The sequence below is a fragment of the Rhinolophus sinicus genome, chromosome 2 (genome assembly GCF_057876585.1).
Source record: "Rhinolophus sinicus isolate RSI-liver-muscle chromosome 2, RSI-T2T, whole genome shotgun sequence".
Taxonomy (NCBI): domain Eukaryota; kingdom Metazoa; phylum Chordata; class Mammalia; order Chiroptera; family Rhinolophidae; genus Rhinolophus; species Rhinolophus sinicus.
In genome coordinates this window covers 161,163,874-161,188,781 of record NC_142502.1, presented here as the reverse complement: position 1 = coordinate 161,188,781, position 24,908 = coordinate 161,163,874, and the positions used below count along the sequence as shown (strand labels likewise).

The 24,908-nt window shown below is 42.1% G+C and overlaps 1 protein-coding gene across 3 annotated transcripts in view; it reads right to left on the bottom strand.

Moving 5' to 3' along the window:
- The window catches only part of THADA (THADA armadillo repeat containing), a 294,124-nt gene that overhangs the window by 42,723 nt on the left and 226,493 nt on the right, over positions 1-24,908 (bottom strand). For all 3 annotated transcript variants that reach the window (XM_088796191.1, XM_019748640.3, XM_088796192.1), the window contains exons 32-36: positions 8,119-8,498; positions 7,708-7,826; positions 7,284-7,356; positions 4,350-4,503; positions 1,236-1,367 (exon numbers count right to left, since the gene is read on the bottom strand). In XM_088796191.1, coding sequence (XP_088652317.1) covers positions 1,236-1,367; positions 4,350-4,503; positions 7,284-7,356; positions 7,708-7,826; positions 8,119-8,498 — 858 coding nt within the window. The remainder of the gene's footprint in view (positions 1-1,235; positions 1,368-4,349; positions 4,504-7,283; positions 7,357-7,707; positions 7,827-8,118; positions 8,499-24,908) is intronic.

Sequence of the window (24,908 nt, the reverse complement as noted above, 5' to 3'; positions counted from 1 at the left end):
ACTGGAAAAAGGAATGAAACCACTAATGGCAGAATTTTAGGTATCCAGGAACTCTGACAGGTTGGGATGGCGGTGGGGGGAGGCAAAGACTGTTTGCCCATCACTTGCAGCACAAATGTGAATGTTTTCCCCACAGAGAGGGAAAGCTGATTCTGGCTGAATCTACTCTAGAGTAGTATCACTGAGAGATTATTAAAAAAAACAGGTTTTCTACATATGCAGAGAAAAATACCCAGGCCATGACAACAGAGGACTGAGGTATGGAGAAACTCACACATTCCAAGGGGAGCTTCCAGGCACCAAAGCTGTAGCCACGGGGATGAGGGGCACTGTATACAAACAGGGTCTGGCTATTTCCCTTCCCATCCTGCTATTCACTAAGGCAAACGTCTTCGCTCAGTCTGTGACCCTTTGCCTCAAAATGGTGTTCTTGCTTCTCTTTGGTATGGCTGACCCTCAGTCCTAAGAAGAGGGAATCCAAGTTCACCAGAGCACTCGCCCTCCTAGATGGCCATTTGTCCGGAGGTGTTCCCTTGCTTCTACTCCACCTGTCCTTTCCATCCAGCAGCCCATTTCCCACCCACAGCCAGCAGTTCCCTTTGGCTGCCACAGCATTTGCCATCACATACAGGTAACAAGAGCCTAGGGCTGTAACAATTCATCATCAGCTGAGTGGCTATGAGCTCAGAACTATCCACCTGGGCTGCTCCCCTTCTGCTTCCAGGGTTAACATTGCCACCAAGTGAGGAGCCAAGGCACAAAGAGGAGAACTTGACTTACACTCATCTGTTTCTGTCACATATTGGAACTCATGGGGGAATTAAATGATGGATCTACAATTCCTGGGTTATGTAACCACACAGATAATCAAGACTTGGCCTTATTTTAAAAGGATGACAATGTAACTAACAAAAGGCACCGTGTATTAGATTTCTATCTTTGAAAACAATTTTTCTCTATGATGTCCTAAAGTAGGGGTCAGCAAACTCGGGACTAGCAGATCAAGTGCAGGCAGCTGCCTGTTTGTGTAAATAAAGTTTGTTGGAACACACTCACAGCCGCTTGTTTACCTATTGTTTATGGCTGCTTTCCCACTAAAACGGAAGAGGTGAGACAGAGCCTGAATGGCCAACAAAGCCTAAAATACTTATTCTCTGGCCCTTTACAGAAAAAGCGTGCCAACCCCTGCACAAGAGCAATGAGGCACTGCAGAAGCATAAGAACGAGGCAGGTACCTGTTGATTGGCAGGTGTTTTCTTGTGACATGGCGGTTGTCACTGTTTCCGTGGCTGCATCTCTGACGGCTTGCTCCTCACTCTGCAGGAGGGTGAAGACACACCTCCAGAGAGCAAGTGTATCCTGCAGTCCTAAGAAGACCAGAAGGAATCCGAATTACCTAGGGTGCAATTTATAAGCAAATACAAATACCGCTTCAAATCCATGATGGAGGAGACAGTAGTTAATGAGCAACGCCATCCTTTTTTTCTGGGTATTACAAGAAAGGAAGAGCTGAGATTCAGATAAACACTGGAAGAAAGAGGTCCCTAAGGGACAAGATTTGGAAATATCTTTTATTTTTTTGAGGGATGAAGGTTTCTGGAGGCAACCAGCCCCAGGCAAGGACCCCCAGAAAATATGCCCAGCTGACTAAGGCCCTGGGCTTAGCTGTCCACAATGACTCACAATTCTCAGGAATGAAACATTATATATCAAGAGTGCTTTGGGGAAACTAGCCCAGTGTTGATATGAGTGACTGTTTGAGCTTATAAATTCTGAAAGCAAAGCTTCAATCAAGATTATGCTTTGGGGGCAAAAATTGAAAAAGGGTAAGGAACCATGAAAAGGGTACCAGCCTATACCGTATCTGTGTGGGGCCCACTACCTGTCTGCTGTTACCCCTGGGCAGGGACTCTGTCTAGTCCCTGTGCTAGTTGCTTCTGTGGATGATGGAATAAGAGAAGATAGTATCTGCCCCTGAGCACCTAAAAGGAACATCAAATCAAGAACAAGATAATGAGAAGTCAGGGATGGAAATGTGTAGTTGTGACTCACCACAGGGAAAGGTCACAGTGGACCTGGCGTACCCAGGGCAGATTTTATGAGGGAGGTGAGAGGTGGACAGGGCCTCACGGAAAGGATCCATGCTGCACAGGTAGGGTGGGCCAGGTTTGTGCAGGGTCACGATGGAGGGCCACGGAAGCCCACCACCCATCATCATCCCTAGCCTTCAATGGGGGAACCAACCCTGTCCCGAGAGCTCTCCTTAGCCTCCCCTCTCCCTCATTCATCCACGGAGAACCTGGTATCAGAGTCACCGACATTTTAGTCATACCAAGAACAGCAATGGCTCCCTCTGGGGTTTCGGTCTCTCTTTTCTGTTACAAATCTGGCTTTAAATTTTACTCAGTCTTTCAGAATCTACCCATGCTCATGTTCTCTAGGGTTTCATAGTTTCCTGTTTTAGTATTTTCCTCTTTAACATGGTCATGTAGGTCCTCAGGATCCTCAATCGCCCCTCTTTAGTCCATTTCAATTTTTCTTTTTCCTTTAATGACTTTGTTCTGTCTTTGATTTTCCCCCATGGACTTTTATGTCCTTTGTCTCTCAGTTCTGTACCCATTCTTCATGTTCTTGCAGGCCATCAGCCACAACCAACCTCCTTCATTACTGTCTATGATGCTATAATCAGTTCCAACAATTACGAACGAATGGCTTTTGCCAGGACTCAATTTCACTCAGGAATGCCAGGTGATTCTACGCACATTTTGCCTGATAGGAGCTAGGGGTAGAGAAGCTAAAGTCACACCAAAAATGTGCCACAAAATATTACCCTCACTGGAGAAGCTTCACCAAAGTTTACAAACCTTTGCTCTTATTCCTCTGCGTCCAGTGATTAAATCACAATCATAGAAGGTCCCCTTTCAGTCCCCCTTTGGGTGTAAGAAAAATGCTTGGAAGTCACTTAGAAGAAAAAATCAAAAGGACATCAAAGACAACGTTGTTCTCCAGAGAGATCCAGGGACATAAGACCCTTCATTGGTCTGATCCCCAGTAACACTTCACATTTGAATCTCACCATCTAAAAAAGGAATTCTCTCCTTGTTTCTGTAAATCCTTTCTCCAGAACTACACTGCAAGCTGCTTGGCCACAGGGACCATGGTTTATTCTCCAGGACTGGGCATTGAAGAGGTGAACAAAAACAGAATTCCAGTAATAGAGGGGAGAGAATCACAGTACAATAATACGGGAATAAGACAGCAGGAGAGGACAGGGTCAGGATGGAGGCATGGCTTTAGGTCCCGGGTTTTCCTTTTATTAAACCCTGTGTTTAAAAATAAAACAAAACACCACAATTTACAAAAATCATTAAAAGTTAAAACAAAACAAAAACCCCTATGCTGTTTCACTTCCTTAGGATTTCCTAGAGCTTGGTTTTCTCAAACACCACTGACATGACGTTCTTTCCTAATCATTATTCTTAATTGACAAGGGGTGGCAGTGAGGAAAGAGACAGGAAGGTAGAGGGCCTGGTTGGAAACCACCTAAGCTCCATACGTCCAAGTGATTTCAAAATTTCTCTACTATCGTGTCCCAAAAATGCCTTAAACTTAAAACTAAGTTCAGTGAAAGGCATCAGCAATCTTTCCAGTCACTTAAGCCAGAAGCCTGGATGTCATCCTTGCATCTTCCTTTTTACATTAACCTCCACCCCGAGTCCTGTCGATTCAATTTCCTAAATGCCTTTCAAGTCTGTCCCTTCTTTTTCCTCAAAGACACAGCTTCACATTGACCCATTCATTTCTAACCAAGCTCATTGTAACAGGATTCCTGGAAGAGGTGACAGTTAAGCTGAGTTTTGAAAGACAAACAGAAGTCAGTGAAGCAGCAGTGTGTTTATAAAACTGTTCCCTACTGATGACGCACAGGGCCCATGTTGGGGAGTGGCAGCCGCCGAGGAGGAAGGGGCAGGCCAGGCACAGAACAGGAAAAGCCTTATAAGCCATGTTAAAGGGTGTTTTGATTTTATCCTGAAGGCAAGGGGAACCCACTCAAAGGCTGGAGTGAAACGATCATATCTGTATTTCAGAAGGGCCACAAAGGCATTTGGAAGCATAAGGGGAAGAGGAGAATGGTGTGGGGGACAAGACAGAAACAAAAGAGGCCACTGAAGAGGCTGTTGGTGAAAAATGATTGGAGTAGGAACTAAGAGGGTGGGAATATATTTCAACGATGTAAAGGTATAGTGCACATTGTCATTTTCCACCTTCCCGTCTTTTTAAATTGGAGGATCTATTCATGCTTTTTGCACAGTGGGTACAATGGACATCCCCCCACTCAGGGCACTTACCAAGAATGGGGTGGGGGTTGGTGAGGAAAAATGGTGTGGTGCTGGTGAGGACTTCAGCAGCCGCCAGCCTGGACTCTGTGGGAAGATGATCTCCACAGGATGAGACGACCAACTGAACCCACTGCTTCAGCTTGGGGGTTACTGAGTCCCTGGTCTGAAAACACAAAATGTACAGCAGCTCAAAAGATGCCATCATGGGCTGATGTGGAATTAGAGATGAGCTACATACCCTAAAATAGACCGGCAAATTAGGTCTTGTCACAGTGGGAAGAAAGGTTTTTAATTGTTTTTCCATCCCAACTTGGGAGAAATAAACAAGCCCAGGGAAGAAAATCTGACTTGTCTTTCAGTAATATGGAGTCACTATAACTAGCAAGCAAGTTCCTTGGATCTTTTTTGATGCAAATCAGGTGATCAGAATATTGGCATATTTGATAGCTTCAGTAAAGACACATCTTTTTGGGAAAGACAATGGCAGCAAATAATACTTGTTGCCCCCAATAATCAGGTATTCCTTTCTATCTTTAATAACAGAATCTCAGATTGTTGGCTAGGAATGTGGGCATCCAGCTAAAGACTACATTTCCCAGATTCCCCTGAACTTGGGAGTAACACATGTGATTAAGTTCTGACTAATGGGATGTCATTGGAAGTTGTAACTGTGTACTTTCAGGTCACACCTTAGGAAACAGGTGTGACCTTCACTTCCTGTTTTTTTACTGTTTCTCCTTCCCCCTAGCTGAATAAGGACAAGATGATGCGAGCTGGAATAACCATCTGGGCCCATAAGGTGGAAGCCATGTTGAGGACAGCAGAACAAGGCAGAAGGGCCTGGGACCCAACACTGTCAACCCACCCTATCTGCTTTGGACTGCTTCTACCTGGTTTAAGCCACTGTATTTATGATTTTCTGTTACAACATTTAAAGCAGCATCCTAAACTAACATTACTGTTTAAACACAGCTCTATTTTTTTTTATAGTAACAGCTTCATTGAGATATAATTCACATACTGTATAGTTCACCCATTTAAAGTACATACACAATTCAATGGTTTTTAGTATATTTGCACATATGTGTAATCATCACCACAATCAATTTTAAAATATTTTCATCACCAGAAAGAGAAACCTTGACACTCTTTAATTATCTTTCCCCATCCTGTCATCTGTCCCTTCCCCTAGCCCTAAACCAGTCATCTACTATCTCTATGGATTTGCCGTTTCTGGGCATTTCACATAAATTGAATCAGACAATATGTGGTCTTTTGTGACTAGCTTCTTTCACTTAGCATATTTTTAAAGTTAACCATGCTGTAGGATGTATCAAGACTTCATTCCTTTTTATGGCTGAATGATATTCCATTGTATACATGTACCATATTTTGTTTACCCATTCATCAGTCGATGGGCATTTGGGTTGTTTTCTATCTTTTAAATCCTGGTTTTTCACTTTTTCTAGAAAGGGAATTACTGTTCTAAATGTACTTTACTTCTACTATCGACTAAGACTCTATAAATGTTCAAAATGAGACTCTGGCTCCTCTGGTTATCTATGGGCATCTGTGGAACTAAACTGATGAGCATCTTAGACCTTGAGGAAGATTCCGACTCCCAACTCACAGAGAAACCCAGGTCTTCCTGGGAACTTCTTTTATGTGTTTCTCTGCAGTTCTGCTAATTTTTCTCTCCCTGGAAAACTCCCAATTTTCATCAAATATCACTTAATTCAAGTACCAAGCAGTGCCATTAAGATGTACATGACAACTGGTTAAAAATGGCTTTAGAAGAGAATGGTATCTTTTGGCAGACTTCTAGGCTGCCCTGTGACTACTTGCTTAGACTTGTTCTTTTTTTCCCCTGTGCTGTAATTTTTTAAAGCAAATCCTCCCCCTTCCTTCAAACCTCCTTCTCTCTCCCAACATACAACTGACTTTTTTTTTGGCTTTTCGTATCTCCTAGTGACCACCTGGCTTTGGCCCCCTAGCCTGCCTTTGAATGACAGACCCGAGGAAACTGTTTCTGCTTAATTCTCACCCTCTGGTTTACTCTGTGCCGGGCTCCAGGTTCTCTGCATTGAACAATCTGTTCTGTGAGGTCTTCCTCAGCTTCCCAAACATTCTCTCCTTTCTATGGATTCCAACGGCTTCCTCCCAACTAGGATATTTAATGCATGAGCAAACACTCCTCTTCTCTCATTAGACTGTCCCTCCAATCTCTGCTCATCTTTGCATGTCCAGTGCTGCTTTATTGGAAGGAGTCAGGATCTGCAGTGTTCTGTCACCAGTCACAGTGCGGTGATGTGTAAACAAAGCCTTCAGGTAATTTTACTGCAGTATTGACGGCCATCTACTTAAAATAATTCTGTGGTGGTGGCACCTTTCTCATATGCCCCTACGTACGCATGTATTTGGCTTAAGGCTTCTTCCCATGAAGCTCTTTTGATTACGTTAGTTCCACCTCATCCCCCAAGAACATGAAGACAAGTGGGGAACATCTGGGCCTCCATGCAGAGCCATCTGGGCCAAGTTCTGGGGGAATAGTCAAGCCTCAGTGATGTATTTTCATACATAGTTGACTAGGATGTAATCCTAGTGACTTGCAATCCTTGGAATTGACTTGTTCACTCCCTCTTTAAATAAAGAGTCAAGCTAGAAAAATAAGAAAAAAATAAAGGATCGGTGTGTGTGCGTGCGTGTGTGTGTGTATGTGTGTGTATGTTGGTGGGAAGGAGGTTGTGTGATACTCATAGACTCCAATCCAATGTGTCCAGAACAAGAGAAATGTCAAAGGTGGTACTCAGATGAAAAATCAACATGAACAGTATTTTTGTAGAAGCCACACACACAATGCCACAGTGATTGTGCCTACTGACCCCTTCTAGGTAAAGAAGAGCCCCAAAACCTAGACCCCAGAACTGGCAGCATCAGCCTTACCTCGTCACACATCCCCATGTGGTGGGCAATCACTTTGGAGGCAAGCCTCAGAGCTGCACTTTGAATTTCAGACCTAGAAAAAGTAAGCCAAAAAAACATCCCCCAAATAAAATCAAATATATTTTACACATATATATATATGGTTTTTGCAGCTAGTCGGAAATCCATGTGGATGTGAATGCTGGAAATCTCTACCTCACGGCTATACAAACACGTCCAGAAGTAATTACCTTGTTGTTATTAATATGAAAATCTAACATCATTCTATTGCTTGAGCTTAGAACACACTCACGCCTAGGCTGAGATTTAGACAGAAACACAGGGCCTGAGTCCTTAGGCCAGGACTGTGCTCAAGTTCATTACATAACTGACAGATGGGACCATACGTCATACAGGGTTTGCACAGGGAGCGTTGGGGGCAAACCTTTCATTGGAAGCAATATCCATCGTCCAGTTCAAGAACTCCTTTGGGGTTAGATGGATACAGCATTCCGTCTGGGGAAGCCACTCACTGGGGTCCATGCAATGGAGAATCTTCAGTATCTGTGTGAGCCAGATCCATGGACAAAAAAACAAAAAAACAAAACTCACGAAAAAGTTTTCAGAAGCAAAATAATCACTATTATCATCAAACACTTCGCTTAGTTCCCATCTATGCATAAAGCCAAGCCAAGCCAAGCACCGTACAGACTCCTGGCCCACTGCATGCTGAATCTCCTTCCGATGGCTCCTGGGAAAGCCAAACCCAATCCTGCCTTCATGATCTTATCACTCTGGAGGGTTGGCCAAAGAGTGTGGGAGTGGAAGGGGACAGTCAGTATACCAGAGACTTTACCTTGCAGAAGCATTCTGGGTGATTTTCCTTCATCGCCAATATCAAGAACGTCCCTCCCATATTCCACAGCAAGGGTGGCAGTTCCTTCTCTCCTAATCCAGAGGTTGCTGCCGAAAACCTTTCCAACAGGGCTTCCAGGGTCAGCAGGCGCACTTCAGGGAAGGAAGAGTCTAACAGCTGAGAGAAGGAGATGGGAACATCCCTTGCCTGCTCTCTGGAATGGGCTGGCACTGCCCACAGTGCAGCAATGGCTAGCTTGGTGATACTCTGGAGGTACTGGGGCAGGCCTGGCACTGTGAAGCCATAGGGGAATCCCGTCATCAGTTCTGATCCTGAGATGAGCTGTCTGATTTCCTCCCAGAAGCCAAGATGATCCAGAACTAAAAATCAAAAAATCAAAAGTATCACTTTATTTCAAGTTCCACAGAAGCTCATGGGAGAACACAAGGCTCTGGACATACTGGGTGGGACTATCAGATGTCTCTCCTGAGTACATGTCACACAAATGATATAATAAGTGACTTCCCACGAAGCTTCCGATTTCTGATGCAAAAGCAATTTCTATGTAAGTAATCTATAATTGTTTCCCTACGGGAACAAGAGACATTTCTATCAGCTGTGCTCCTGGCACCCCTTCCCAACATTCAGTACATATGAACTCAGTGACCTCTTGAATCACCAAGCCTCAAAGTTGAACAGGATAAAGGACATTTAGTCCAAACTTCTTTTAGGGGCCCCGATCCCCTCTACAGCACGTCTTCTCAGGGGGTCCTGGTTGATCCCTACAGTGACTTAGAGCTTACACGACAGACTATTCCATTGTTAGTAGAGCTACTGTCCTAATTCTGCAGTTTGAGGTTCCCAATGAGTCTTTTAGGCATTTGAATACAGTTACTATGCCCCCTCTGTCTTCTGTAGATGAAACCCGATTTCCTTCAACTATTCCCCATATGATGGGGTTCACCTTCTCCCACTATTCTAGCTGCCTTCCTTTGGACATGCTTCACCTTCTCTTAAGGTATGGCCTCAGAAAATGGAACACGACCCTTCCATGTGGTCTGACCAGCAGGACTATTACTATCCCTGTTCTGAGAGTAGGTAACTGGAGTTGCATCGCACGGCTGACTCATGTGGAGCATCAAGTCAACTGAAACCACAGCCTTTCTTTTTGTTTGCATGGTCTGCTGATGGTGGTGAGTCATCTACTTCCAGCTTGTACTCAGTACTTAGATCTAGACTTGTTTTCCTTGTTTGTTTGTTTTAAACCCAAGTATATCCTTGTTAAATTTTATCTCCCTGTTAAGTTTTATGGTTTGCTTTTTAGATTGCCAAGATCTTTTTGTATTCTCAATGCTGATCAAAAACACTTAGTGCCTGCTTACTATATTCGGGGGAGGGGGGATGGTGGGTTGGGGGGAGGAGGAGGAGAAGGAGAAGAAGAAGAAGACCCTTGAGGAGTTTATAGTCGGTTTGAGAAAGAGAATTAAATAGGTAATTCCAATATAGCGGTGTAAATGACCATCTGAGTCTTAAGGGGGAGAGAGAGGAGAATGGGTTGGAACCACCAAAGGCAGAGCGAAGGTTAAAGGCATGAAGCGCGATGGACCATGTGGGCAACTACAGGCAGTCTGATATCACAACAGCACAGAATTTGAGTTGGGGAAGGGCAGGCGATAAGGCCAGAGAAGTATTGTGGCCGGGACACGGAGAACCTCCCAGTCCATGGGAAGGGGCTTGGACATTCTTCTGTAGGCAAGGGAATGCCACTGAGGGGTTATGTTAAGCAACAAAGTCAGGTGAACATGTTCGCTGAAGTGTTCTTATTGCTGAAAGGGTATTAGAGGTAGGGAGACCACTTAAAAGACGACTGCAGTAGTCTAGGAGAGAAATGATGAGAGCCTAAAGGAAGGAAGGGATAGGGAGGAGACAGGTGTGAGGAGCATTGGAGGAATAAAACTGGCAGCGCTGGGGGACTGACTGGTCCCCCATTCTTCAATGCTATGAACAATTACTTTTAGAATGGACACTTATTGAGTATTATTATAAGCACTTCAACATGTATTAACTCATTTGATGAAGTAGGCACTATTATTATTCCCGTTTTACAGAGGAGGAAACAGAGAAGTTACTTGCTCCAGGTCACAGAGAAACGAGCCGGTAAAAAGAATATAAAAGCCGTAAGAATGACCAAAATGAATGCAATGGACACTTATCTGCTATTGGAAGAAGTAAAAAAAAGGGCTTTCAGGAGGGCTTTAAGACTTAGATGATCACTTACACTACTATATTGGAATTACCTATTTATTTCTCTTTCTCAAAATTTAAGAAGGGCTCTGAAGGCTGCCCAGAGATGCCGGACTGGGAGAGGAAAGGGCAGATGCTCCAGGGGGAGTTTGGAGAGAGTAGACAAAGAGAGAGCTGTGAATAGGTTCGCCGAATTAAAGTGTCAACAGAGGAGCAGCAGGAAAGGTTAGGGCAGAGCCACAAACTAGGAAATTATCAAATGACACTCATTGAGGCACTTTCTCCAAACTGCTGCTTAGACAAAATATTCTCTATCGGGCAGCAGGACCCAAAGAAATGTCCTAAAGCAGAGTTTCTCAAACTTGAGTATCTGAATTACCTGGAGGGTTTGTTAAACCCCAGACTGCTGCCTGGGTCTCACCCCCAACGTTTCTGATTCAGGAGATCTGGGGTGGGGGCTGAGAACCTGCATCTCTAACCAGCTCACAGGGGATGCTGCTGCTGCTGGGCCAGGAACTTTGAAAACCACTCTTCACAGGTGACAGTTCTTAGCCAGATGTCATGAAAACCACACAAGCCCAAATCCCAGTCTCAGAGATTCTGATTGGTTTCAAGGTGGGCGCAGACATTTGTAGGCTGAAGAAGCCAACAGGTAATTCTGCTGTGTACCCCAGCTGAGATCTGACTCTCATAGCGTTTCTGGATGGGGAGGTAGGGTTGCAGTTCCAAGCAGAGCACAGCTGATTCCAGTACCCACCGTGGTGAAAAACTAGGAAATTCACCACACTCCATTTTCCCTTACAAATGAAAACACCAAAGTCAGCAGGAATTCAAAAGAACGAATGAAAAAGCTATAAAAGCCCCTGGCAGGCCTTCGACACTGGCTCATGTGCAGGTTCAGTTCTAGGACTAGGATGTAGCCGAGAATCAGAAAGATCAGGCTCCGTTCTCAGGAAGTCCCCATTAGGTGGGGGACCACTGAACACCCTCTCCCTAATACCCAGAGTGAGGGGGTCTCTAGGTGGAATAGGTAGGAATTAGAAATCCCCACTACTTTAAGGAGGGCGCAGCCCACAGTGGCCCATGCGGGGATTGAACTGGCAACCTTGGTGTTATTAGCACTGCGCTCTAACCAACTGAGTTAACTGGCCACCCCACCCACTACTTTAACATAAACGGTTGCAGTTCCCGGGTCTTGCTGCACAACAGAAAATATTTTGTCTAAGCAGCAGTTTGGATAAAGTGCCTTCCATGAATGTCAAAAAAGATGTATTGCTTTCCTCAGCCCAGGAAGTACGTTAAATTCATCTGGAGAGCTTTAGAAAAACACTTATGTCAGGGGACACTTGACCGCATCTCTGGGGCGAGCCTGGTTTTAAAGTGACTCAGGTGAATCTAGTGTGCAGCTGGGTTGACAGTTACTGTTTCACCAGCTCTGCACCCCACAGCAGGTTGACTTCACCAAACGGTTTTCACCACCAGGATTTCGCAACCTGACGAAGCCCTGTTTTGTGTCCTGCCTTACCAAATGCATCTCACAGTCTAGATCAACACGGGGTACTTATTTCTGTTTCTATGAGTGCTTGCTGTCTGCAGGACACAAAAAACTGAAGTTAGTTCTTTGATGGGGTTCTTCAGTCTGAGATTTAGCAACCCTCTTCTCTAAAAGATAACCTTTCTATTTGCAATTTCAATTTTGTTCGCTTTGGGTTTCTTTCTATATTTCTTGGAAAGCCAAGTGTCCCAGTGAAAGAATCAAGTCCCCGTTTTAATGGCACCGTCTTATTTTTCACAAATTAGATGATTTTTGCCAGCTCTTATTAATTGGAGTTTTTACCAGCCATCCTTGTTTGGAAAGTCTTTGGATTTTTCCTATCACTACAGTCATTTTAGTCACCCAAGTATGTGTGATGGAGTCTAAATATCCAATTTGATTTCATTCTTGAAATTAACTTGCTTTCTTCTTTAGAGCAAGCATATTTCTAGTCTTCTAACAAATGGCTTGATGGCTGGATTCAACTGGAAGGACAGTACTTCCTGCTGTGCAATATGCTGGTTCAGTGGAGAAATGATTCCCAAGTTGGGAATTCAAGGACCAATAAAATGTCAAAAACAATGTGGCGGACTGGTATAAGTTGCCAACTTTTTATTTTGTAAAGATGTTAAAAACCTATGATCTATTATCATTTCCTGAAAGAAAGGCTCTCTTAACACCAAAAAAAAAAAAAAAAAAAAACCCCACAAAAAAACAAAATAACAACAACAAAAAAAGTAAATTCTTAGTGTCATCAAAAGGACAATTCTTTAAAGAAATTTGGCTTTAAGAAAAATTTGTTATGTCATTTTGCTATGGTTTTACTGTGAAAACATCACTAGGAACCAGCATTAGGGAACTGCAGCTTTGGAGAAGTTAATGAGAATTTCCTGAGGTTGATATGTTTGTTTGGATAGTATGATTACCCTGAACAGACATTTCCTAGGGAGAAACTGAAGGGACTTTGCTGAGTGCCTCAGGACCATGACGGTGTGAGGAAGCAGTGGCCCATTCACATGGTCCCCTCTGATCATCTCAGATGTGTTCTTTTAGCAGCTCTTGGTTCTCTGGGAAGTTGCACATTTTAGTGTTACGCGTGCAACCTGAACAGTGGTTGCTAAATTAACTGGATTTCAAAGCTGCCACTCCCTAACCAACCAAGGTAGGGCGCTACCATCAACCGGGCTGCTGAAAGAGGATTTAAAAGCAGCACATACCTTGAGCAAGGACAGCGTCATATTTCCAGTTTTATTATTTAGGGAAGTCTGTCTCCTCCCGAGAGAAGGCACGTAGCCCCAAAGGGCAGGCCTGTGGGTCATTCCTCTTTGATTTTCTAAGCTACTCATATGGGTTTGTTAAAATTTCTTTTCAAAATATCAACATAATCTTAAAGGATACATGTTAATCTAAATAGCTTTAATGAGGGCATTCTGGAAAAAAAAAAGTGGATGATATCATTACCACATAATTATGGATACAGCTGAGTTTCACCAGAAGAGCATTTAATCCAGGTGAATTTAACTCTAAGTACCCAGCAAAGAGTGAGAAAGTGAGAGACTGGAAAATAATGAAAAGACAGAGGGGAGCTTCACCTGGCATTTCAATCACTGAGCATATTCCCAGAAGGGTGGTTGTGCTCATACCTGAGGCCAGTGTTTCTCAAAGTTTAGCATGTGCACCTCCAGAGTTCCGGATTCAGGAGATCTCGGAGCAGGTCCCGAAGAAATCACCTTTCCAACAAATTCCAGGTGATGCTGATGTAGCTGATCCAGGGGACCACACTTTGAGAACTGTGACCTCAGACCATCTGAGATCATCCATGCCTCTCACAGTGTAAGCATCTTGCCATGCTGAATGCGTGTAATTCTAGTGTGACGGGCCTGGTTTGTGTGGGCCATGGCCCGTCATCATAGGTCAACCCCTCCATCTACTGCTCCAAGAGCTCCTGAATGTTACGTAGTTCTTGGCCTTCCCAGTTATGTCACGAGGCAAAATAGCCTGTTTTTGTGCTGAACTGGCCAAAAGAAAAGGGGCAAGAGGGAATGAGTGGACAGATCCAAAGAGACAGCATTTTCTTGGCCTCAGCAGAGATGGCTATGGGAGAAGCAAAAGTCAGTCATCACAGCAAACTTGTAAGCAGTTATCGGTACTCACGAAGGGGGAAGGATCCGCCTGAGGATTGAAAAGGCCAACCAAACAAAAAAACATGGTTTCACTGTTACGGAGTAAGTCACTTATTGGGGATACTGTGTAAAGGGCAATACTGATTGTACCACGATGGTGGTCACTTGCCACTGAGGCTCAGGAGAAGGTTCTTTATTCTGACTGACTTTGCTTCTCCCTCTGCCTCGAATGAATGAATAAATGAACAAAGTTCTCTTTCATAGACTGTAAAGGTTCTGAATTCTCTGATACCACCAAGTCAAGAAAAATTTGCAAATGTAATTGTTCTGACGTTTCCTCCCCTCTCTCTCCCAGAATCTCTACCCTCCTTAAAAGAGTAGGGGGTGAGAAAATATGAAGCAGATTTCACTTTTAATGCATAGTGAGGTGGTCAACAGCTTTTTCTATTTCAAAGAATTGTAGCACTGGTCAGAGAGATCTGTAATCTGATCCAACAAAAGTTCTTATCTGAAACAGTTGATCAACTGGTTCTAAAAATAATCACAGATGATAATTTGTACACTCTGTGAATGTTAATGTCCTGTTATGCAATTTCTCAGTAAAAAATTATATTTGGCAAAAAAAGGAAACCATAGGAACTACAACAACAACAACAAAATCAACTGATTTAATAAATCTTGGCTTCTCCTTATCGAAGGGAAATTCCATTCTTCTATTTAATCTTCTGCCCCTCCCAGTAAACTGTAATCCTGACCCTAGGGGCCCCTCCAGTCACAAACATGTCGAATGACGTGCTGGAAGGCCCCGAAGACTAACTTGGTCTCTAGAAGCACTCGGAGCTGGTTGTTTATTTCTTGCCTACTTTTGTTCCCAGGTCTCTGAGCCCCTTCATGCCCTGCTTACACAGGTGTGACTCCCAACACACACCCCTTTGAAACACATTCTCTGCTTCCCTTGCTCCCAGCATATTCTCAAAGGCATGTGTTTTTAAGCACATAATTCCTTTTCTGCTGCTGAGCAAGGAGGAAGAGGAGGATGAGCTTCTCAGAAAACAATATGAAGACTATCTTGTCAACCCATAAAATAAAAACACAATTCTTTCAGAGAGCTCATCAGGCACTGGATGGAACCAACAGCTTTTACCTCTTGCTTCCACCCACCATCCCATTCTGCCTCTGCCCAAACAGGGAGGAAACTGGGAAATACTTGTGGATAAACACATGACAACCCAAAGACATGAACCTAAAATTTCTTCTAAGCATGTACTGCTTCTGGTTCTTTGTCAGTGAACTGCCTCTAAGGACAAGATAGGGAAATCAGAAATTTCCTTATCATCACTGTGGGGACAGAGCCAGGAGTGCAGTTTCCAGGCTCTCGGCTTCACGTGGAAAGGTGCTGGCTCAGATAGTAAATGGCCATCAACTGTGATTGGATGGCCATCAGCTGTGGCTAGTTGGCTGTTAGCTATAACCAGTGAGCCATTGGCCACTAATATAACTGCCGTGGCTACGCTAGCAGAAAATGGGGGCTAGCAAGAAGATGGTGGCTGGCAAGCGCGGATTGCACGGCGGAGTCGAGGGGAGTTCGTCGGTTGGCAGAAAAGTGGACAGCAGGTCGCACATCGTGTGAATCCAGCCTCCAGTGAGACTACAGTGGTGTGACTCCCCTACCTATGGCTCCGTGGGTGTTCCTTTTGGTCTCACCATATCCTGTGTTCTTGTGTGGGGAGCGGGAGCTGAGACCCCGCAAGACACCCTGCGTGACAATCACAGTTTGGACATCCCTGTTTAATTTAACTAACCTTATCCCCACAAAGGACCTGGGGCTTCTCTTCCACCCATAGGCAATGAGACACAGTGTGAAACCAATTTGAGAGGAGGTAGATGGCTGGGAAGAGTCCTTTAAAGAACTGGGGCTTACCTCTGTTATCTCACCTGTGATAAGAGAGGCTAGAGCCACCTATCTCAGTCCCTTACCAGCACTACAGTTGACAGTTCTGGGAGAAACAGATGCTAAGATTGAAGAGGTCCCTGGGACCACTGCACTGCAGACCACCACCTGTAGGAATGATGCTGCAGAGTGCAGGTCACAGCTGGCAAATACAACAGAATCTGGGCGGGTTGGGAATGCTTTTTAATGTGAAGTCCAGCCCCAACAGGGAGGGAAGAGTTCAGTAAGTTCTGCCAGATGAGCAATGGTGGTGAACCTGGGAGTAAGTGTGCCTGGCCGTGGGACCAGCAGAAGCTCTGTCTCCTCCTCTGGATGTGATGAACATTCATTTCTTTGTTCTTGTGATCAATTTTACCTCCTGAGAGCTGCTTTTCTTTCAGTGTTGGATTTTCCTTTTCTTGTAACATGACTTTTCAAGGAGTTTCCACTACTTTTTCCATGTGACCTTCTCCCCAATCCTCTGACAGTATTATTTTCATTTCACAGTTGAGAAACCAAGAGGTTTCTTTATTTTTATTTTATTAAATTTACTGGGGTGACAATGGTTAGTAAAATTACATAGGTTTCAAGTGTACAATTCTATAATATATCATCTATATATCACAATGTGTGTTCACCACCCAGAGTCAGTTCTCCTTCCATCACCATATATTTGACCCCCTTTACCCTCATCTACCATCCCCCCTCCTACCCTCTGGTAAACACTAAACTCTTGTCTGCGTCTATGAGTTTTTGTTTCTTTATTTGTCTTGTTCCTTTGTTGCTTTCAGTTTTATATCCCACATATCAGTGAAGTCATATGGTTCTCCACGTTTTCTGTCTGGCTAATTTCCCTTAGCATAATAATGTCAAGATCCATCTATGTTGTTGCAAATGGCACTATTTCAGCTAAATTTGCACTAACTAAAGGCTCCTCTTTAGGTTGGCTCCACCAAGACAAAGCTTAAAAGCAAGTCTTGGCAGAACTGTGATCTGAATATCTAAGGACATAATATTATAATGGCAGTACTCCTCAAATTGACCTACAGATTTAACATAATATCTATCAAAATCCTAGCTGGTATTTCTTTTCTTTTTTCAGAAATTGACAAGCCGACTCTAAAATTTGTATAACATGAAAGAGACCCAGCCACAACATTCTTGAAAAAGAAGAACAAAGTTGGAGGACTCACATATCCTGACTTCAAAAGTTATTATAAAGCAATAATAATCAAGACAGTGTGGTCCTGGCATAAAGACAGACATATAGATCAGTGGAATAGAATTGAGAATTTAGAAATAAATCTATGTATTTATGGTCAAGGACTTTTTGACCAGGGTGCCAAAACAATTCAGTGGGGGAAAGGGTAAGTCTTTTCAACAAATGGAAACTACCTCACACCAAACACAAAAATTAACTCAAAATGGATCAAAACCTAAATATTAACAGATAAAAGTATAAAACTTGTAAGAAGAAAACATGGGTACAAATCTTGGTGACCTTGGATTAGGCAATGGTTTCTTAGCTATAATATCAGAAGCACAAACAGCAAAACATAAAAATAGATAAATTGGAATTCATCCAAATAAAAACTTCCATACATCAACGAACATTATCAAGAAAGTGGAATGACAACCTACAGAATGGGAGAAAATATTTGCACATTGTATATCTGATAAGGGATTAATATCCAGAATATATAAGCAACTCTTATAACTCAAGAATAAAAAGACAAACCACCCAATTTAAAAATGGATAAAGGATCTGAATAGACATTTCTCTAAAGAAGATGTACAAATGGCCAATTAGCACTAGAAAAGATGCTCAACATAATTAGTTTTTGGGGAAATGTAAATCAAAAGCACAACCAAACACTACTTTATACCTATTAAGGTAACTAAAAGAAATAAAAAAGATGGACAATAAGTGCTGTCAAGGATGTGGAGAAATCGGAAACCTCACAAGTTTCTGGTGGGCATGTAAAATGGTGCAGTCTGTTTGGAAACAGTTTGTCAATTCCTCAAAAAGTTAAACTTAGAGATGGCATATGTGCCAGCAATTCTATTCCAAAGTAAATACACAAGAGAATTGAAAACATATGTCCCCACAAAGAATTGTCCATGAATTGTCATAGCTGCATTATTCATAAAAGCCAAAAAAAGTGGCAACTACCCAAATGTCCATCAACTGATGAATGAATCAACAAAATGTGGTATATCTATATAACAGAATGTTATTCAGCCATAAAAAAGAACAGACTGTTGATTCATTCTACAACATGGATGAACCTTGAAAACACTATGATAAATGAAAGATTCCAGACACAAGAGGCCACATGTTGTATGATTCCATTCATATGAAATGTCTAGAAAAAGCTTTCAAAAACAACTTGCTTAATAACTACTTTAATTGACATGGGCCACTAGTTTCAGACCATCTGTGTGGAGGTGGGCTGGAGTGCGGCAAGATAGGAACACATAGAAAACCTGAAATCAAAGGTGCTCTGAAAGCCCAGTTGCTCATTTGAACAGTATTTCACTCTTGGGGTAGAAATGCAGGTAAGGAGGTTTCATGACATGGTTTTGTGACAGATCCAGACACTCAGCCCAACTCCCACACTATTATGAAAGAGGCTCTTAATTTTGGTGATGGAAATGGGCAGTGGACCAGGAGCCAGAGAAGTTTGACTATTTCACTAACTAGCTGTGTGACCTTGGGCAAGTCACCGAATTGCTACAGTTTCCACTCTACCTATTGATTAAATGGTCTCTGAACTTCAAAATTCTAAGGATTGTGGGCCTAGGTACTCAGCAGCAGGTTGGAATTAATGAGGGATAAGCACTACATGAACCTTGCAATCTAATAAGACATCCTGTATTAATTTGACTTCCAAAAGGCAGCTAGGAATCATCCGCTCATCTTAGGAGCCCACTGTTCCCTGGGAAAGACACTTTTGGCAAAAGTGACGGTTCAGATGACAGTTCAGTGTTTTGGTGAAAAGCAACTGATTTATTGACAACAAAGTGTGCTTTTTTTCCTTGAAATTTCATAGCTGCAGGCCCAGAAATACAAAGTCCCCAGAAGACTCCAAAAATATGTTCTCAATTCCCTTTTATCTCCCACTCAGAGCTGAGAGAACAGCACCAACTGTGTCATATTAAACACATCTGCATCCAACATCGATAAAAGTGCATGACCGAGGGAACAGATAAGAATTGTTTTCAATTTGTTCAGATGGGATTGGTTAAATTTAACCTAATTAGACCAAACAATCAAAGCAGGTGTTTGTAAGTTGCCAATGTGTTCATTCTCTGTAATTGTTTGGCTGTATTTCCCAGGAACTTAGGTAAAGGAAGTTAATATGTCATAAAAATCATTGACCTTACTTTATTCATGTCACACATATATTATTCATGTTCTAGGCACTACAAATACAAGGCATTGTTGAATAGTCCTCACAGGTTTTACCACTTAACCATCATCAACATCCAAGCTGGCCTCTGGGAGGGCTTCCATTACCTAACTTCCATTATATAAATACAAGCAGTAATAAATGAGAGTCTGTCTTCTAATCTTACACCGATCTACAAAGCACACTGACTTGGCATTTAGACTATTTCGGAATTCTGCCTTCATGCTTACAAGCTGGTCACTTTTAAGGCATTTAGAAGAAAAATAATAACAATAATAAAAGTTACATTCCAGTTAAAACAAAATGTTTATTGCACTTGGCAAAATGATGAGATCCGAACTATAAATCCCAACTAACAAAGAAACCACAAGATGCAGTCACCAGCAGCCTGGTATTGGGCAGTGTTTCACGCAGTGGCCGTAGGTCCACTTTCCAAAGGAAAAAGGGCAGGTGACTGCCCGGGAGCTGTCAAGCTTTCTCTTTCTAGTAACTGCTCCAGTCCTGGGTACACTCTCATGTTACTACACACACCCTTAGGATGGGAGACAGAAACACAGGCAAGAAAGTCCCCAGCAAAGCATGTATTCTGGAAGCTCCTATAAAGGGGATCCCTCTCTGAGGCCTGGGGGTTCTGAAGGAAGGGCAGAAGCCTGGGAAGTTGAATAAACAAAGAGGGTTCTAGGGTACCTCTCTCTGAGACAGTGAGTGGTTTTCCTGACTCTGCCCAATTGTGCTGTGGGGCTATGGTGTAGATGGCTGGAGAACTCAGGCTCTGCTATCTTACTACACACATGACATGAGGTAGTTCTCACTGTACCTCAGTTTCCTCATGTCTAAAATGAAGGACCACTAGTACCTCCTTCATGAATGTATGTAAAATGCTTGGCAGAGTTAAGTGCTCAATAAATGTTGGTTATGATCATTGTGGTCCCTACAAGGAAGATGACATTGAAAATGTTTCCTGAAAATGAGAGTATGATGGGCATTCGATAGACATTTCAGGAGTAGGGAAACACATGATGTGGAACAGGATGGACAAATCCTTCTCCACTTAAAACATTTCTAAGAAATTATTATTTTAGTGGTTGCCAGAGGGTAACGGGGGCGGGGGGTGGGGGGTGGGAGATGAGGGTAAGGGGGATCGAATATATGGTGATGGAAGGAGAACTGACTCTGGGTGGTGAACACACAATGGGATTTATAGATGATGTAATACAGAATTGTACACCTGAAATCTATGTAATTTTACTAACAATTGTCACCCCAATAAATTTAATTAAAAAAAAAAAAAAATTATTATTATGTCATTTCTTTACTTCTTTGGGATTAACTAACCCTCCTCAAGATTTATATTTCAATATACTATCCATACATGTAATTAGAAAGAACCAGGTTGCACAAAATTAGTGAAACAGAGACTAGGAAAGGAAAACCCCTCATAAACCCACCAACGGAACTTAAGTTGAAAGTCAGAAAGTGCAAATAGGTAAGAGATTTGTTTAAATACTTCGTAAAAGAAAATGTTCAATTCAATAGTTGTGAAAAAAACACAAATTTAAGAGGTCTGGGCATAAAAGAGAAATAGAAAGTCCAGCTCTCAGAATAAAGAGGGTAAATATTTAGTCAAGTCTCAGATAGCATTTCAGTAAACAGATATTTCAATGGAAAATTTCCAACCTGAGAGAAAATAATTAAAATGAGAACGAAAGCTCTCCATTTCCATGTCTCTGCCCAGGCCTGTGACAACCTGAGTTCTTGTGGCAGTTAGGCTTTTCCTTCCTCATTCCCCTAACTCCAACCGGAGACTATAATTTTCTTTCCTGCAGGAAACTGATATATACTAATGATGACAGCTGGATTCAGAAGAGGAAAAAGAATACAGGGGACAGAGAGTCCTTGTGGGTTTAAATCACTTTAAAACTCAAAACAAAACCCCCAGATCTGGAATTTTTAAAACCTAGTTAATGGCTGAGAAAACCTCAAATGATTGGGAAGCACTAAGATAAAAGTTTGAATTACAAAAAAACACATCATTATCTTAAGCTTTTCTAATCATCTTCTCTGCCTTTCTCCTTCACTGTTTTTCTCCTTGTTTATGCCCCCAGCCCTTCAATGTGGTTCTAAGACATTTCAGAGGTAGGAATAGCCTTCCAAGGTCACTTACAGAATAGCATTTGAGAAGAGATGGACAGATCTTCCTCCATCCAAAAAAGTTTCCCTGAAATTGATGTTACTTCATTTCTCTGGGAACAATTAATCTCCTTCAAGATTCATATTTAGATATGTTTACTCTTGAAATACATATACATACACACATATGAATAAAACAGAATTATGTTGTGTAAAATGGAAAATAATAATAAGAAACCCCCCTATAACCACACCATTCTATTTATTTATTTATTTATTTTAAGGAGGGCGCGGCTCACAGTAGCCCATGCGGGGATCGAACCGGCAACCTTGGTGTTATTAGCACCACACACCATCCTAAAATAACTACTTATAGCATTATCCTGGTCCACCAGTCCCCATCCCCCATCTTTTAAACCCCCAGTACTGATTTTCACAACGCCTGGACAAATCTCCTTGACATTCTGTGAATGAATTTTCAGTTCCATCGTTCTTTTTCAGTGACAACAGGAACTTAACTTCATGTCGGTCCTAAGAATCCTGCGTGGATGCAGGCACAGAAAGAAATGTCACCTTGTCTGAGAACCACACGGGCCCACTCTCTGTCTCCTTTGGAGCCCACTCCAATAATCTCCTTTGTCTCCAGGGTTGAGTCCAAACTCCTCAGACTTTGGCCTATGAGGCCCTCCATGATTGAATTCCTGGCTCCCCGGCCTCACTTCTAGTCACACCTGCCTGGCCTTGAACCCAAGACTCTGTCACGCTGTCCTAGCTCTCTGAAGGTTGTTCTGACTTGTGCCTCTGTGGCTTTGGCTGTGCTCCTTTCTCTGTCTATAATGCCCACCTCCACCTTGCCCATCTGGTGAATCTCTGCTCATCCTCAAAACTCTGCTCAACCACTTCCTCTGCTATGAAGCCTTTCCTGCCCTCCCAAGTAGAAATGACTTTTTAGTGCCTTAAATGTATTTCATATACACTTCCTTTATAGCATCTGTAATCCTGTATTGCACCTACTTATAAGCCCAAGACATATTCATGTGTATCTCCAGATAGAGGTGTTCAATGTGTCTGATGCTAGCATGTCATGTCTGATGAATGAACAATAACAAAAAATGATTCCTTTCTGGATCAGTCAGGGGGACAGGCGCATCCCCCGTCAAGTGGTTTCCAAAGTGGATTCCTGACACTCTTGTCAGGTATGCTGTGCTGCAGTGTTTTCCTAAGAAAGCAGGCATTTCTTTTTTCCTGAAGATATTTAAGAATATGAGAATTGTGAATGTAAGGGGTAGAGCATAATTCTTCTGGGCTGCAGGGGATTAGAGTAGATGCATGGTTTCCAACTAATGATAATGATAGTGATGATAATAATACTAATATTAATGGGACCTTATATTTTGAGCCCTTATTCAGTGCAATGCAAAGCATATTATTTTTTTTTGGGGGGGGGGGATCAAACCATTTTATTGAGAACCTCCGGGGGAGGGTCGAAGGGCTGGAAGGACGATGAGATCCGAAGTCTTCGGTTGGCCCGGATCTCTCAAGCTTTACGGCCGCCAAAAGCACAAAGCATATTCTTTACATGGGGCTTTACATGTATTAGTTGACAACCATTCTAAGATACAGATCCTATTATTAACCCTATTTACAATTAAGAAAAGGTGTCTCAAAAAGGTTAAGTGACTGGCCAGAGGTCACAGAGCTAGTAAATGGCAGACCTGGGAAGCAAACCCGGGGATCTGGCTTCAGAGCCTGTTTGGTATACTCCTTACTCTGAGCTTTGTAAGCCAATAACAGAGGTAGATCTACACATATTTATAAACATAGACCCAAGATAAACACATCTTATTTGAATTCAGACATGAATTTATATCGGTTGATACATGAATTTAAGTAAGACTTATATCTTGATGACAACTGTTTCTATTCTAAAAACTGAGGAAAAACTCTGCATTTCAATCAGTTAATAACAAACCCAGTTAAGGAGGGCCTGCTATGTGCTTAGCTGGGGGACAAAGAATCTAAAGCATGATCCATTTTTTCAAGGTACAGACAAGGTAAAACTACAATACCATGACATTATTTTGAAATCATATTGAAAGCTACACATCTAAGTAAGTGATCACCTTCCTTGGTGATATAGCTATTGCTCAAACTGCCTTTGGAAATAATTTATCAAATACGTAAGAATAGTTTTCATTAGTTTAAGCTCACAGTTTATTTTTATCCTAAACAGTGCTATCCATCTAATCACGATTGTATTTGGCATTTGGTTAGTTCTAAAATCTAATTCATCTTCAAAGGAGGAAAATTTGTTACCATTATTTGTGTGGATGTATCATATGAATACATTCATTCATACAGATAGACATAGATGCGTATATATACACATATAGCCTGTGGTTTATGAGGGCAATTCCCAAAGGACCGGACAAAATCAGTACAATAGGAATATAATCTGTACCATATATGTAATTTTCATTTTCTAGTAGTCACATTTTTTAAAGTAAAAAGAAATAAGTGAAGCTAATTTTAATAATACATTTATTTAATCTAGTATATAAAAATATGATCATTCTGACATGTAATCAATATAAAACCTTGAGAAATTTTACTTTTTTTTTTCCATGCTAAGTCTTTGAAAGCTGGTGTGCATTTTATTCTTACAGAACATTTCAATGTGGAATAGCCAAATCTCAATTGTTCAAGAGCCACATGTCGCTCGTGGCTGCCATACTGGACAGTGCAAAATAAAATATTTAGAGCAACGATGGTTATACTAGCGTAAAAGTGTCCCATCCTCCTCATAGTACGCTGCAAAGTAATGACTTTAAGAGGAATAGTACATCGATGCAAGTGAAATACTGTTGGGTAATAAATGATAACTTTTGATCCCATTTAATTGGGGGTGTAAACTCTAAATAACATAAGAGTTTGGAGGAAAGGATGATTCAAAATGGCCAAAGTCATCGTCATGGAGGAGTCAGTAAAGGACAGGCAGCTGGAGAAGAGCAGAGGGTATTTTATAACATTCAAGGGTTAATGCTTCCAGATAAGCAAAAATGGCACTAATAAGCCAAGAAAAACTTAGTTCAAATAAACTAATGAGTACCATCAACTGCACAACTCTGATAGGATCCCACTGATAGGACTTGTGAATAGTGAGCAACTCTTTCCTGGCCAAGGCCCTTTAGACCCTCAGCAGAGAGGTATTATAAAGCTGTATGGAATGTGGAACCGAAATACAAAAATAGTGGAAACCCGTAACAGCTTACATCTGGTAACATGTGATTTATAATCTCTGGACCCCAGTGAGCTCAAGTGCAAAGTAAAGTGGATACAACCCTGAGGTCTCTTATAGGTAGGGTGACCTGTAATTTATTGTGCAAACCTGGACACTTTCAAAAGTAAAAGGGAGT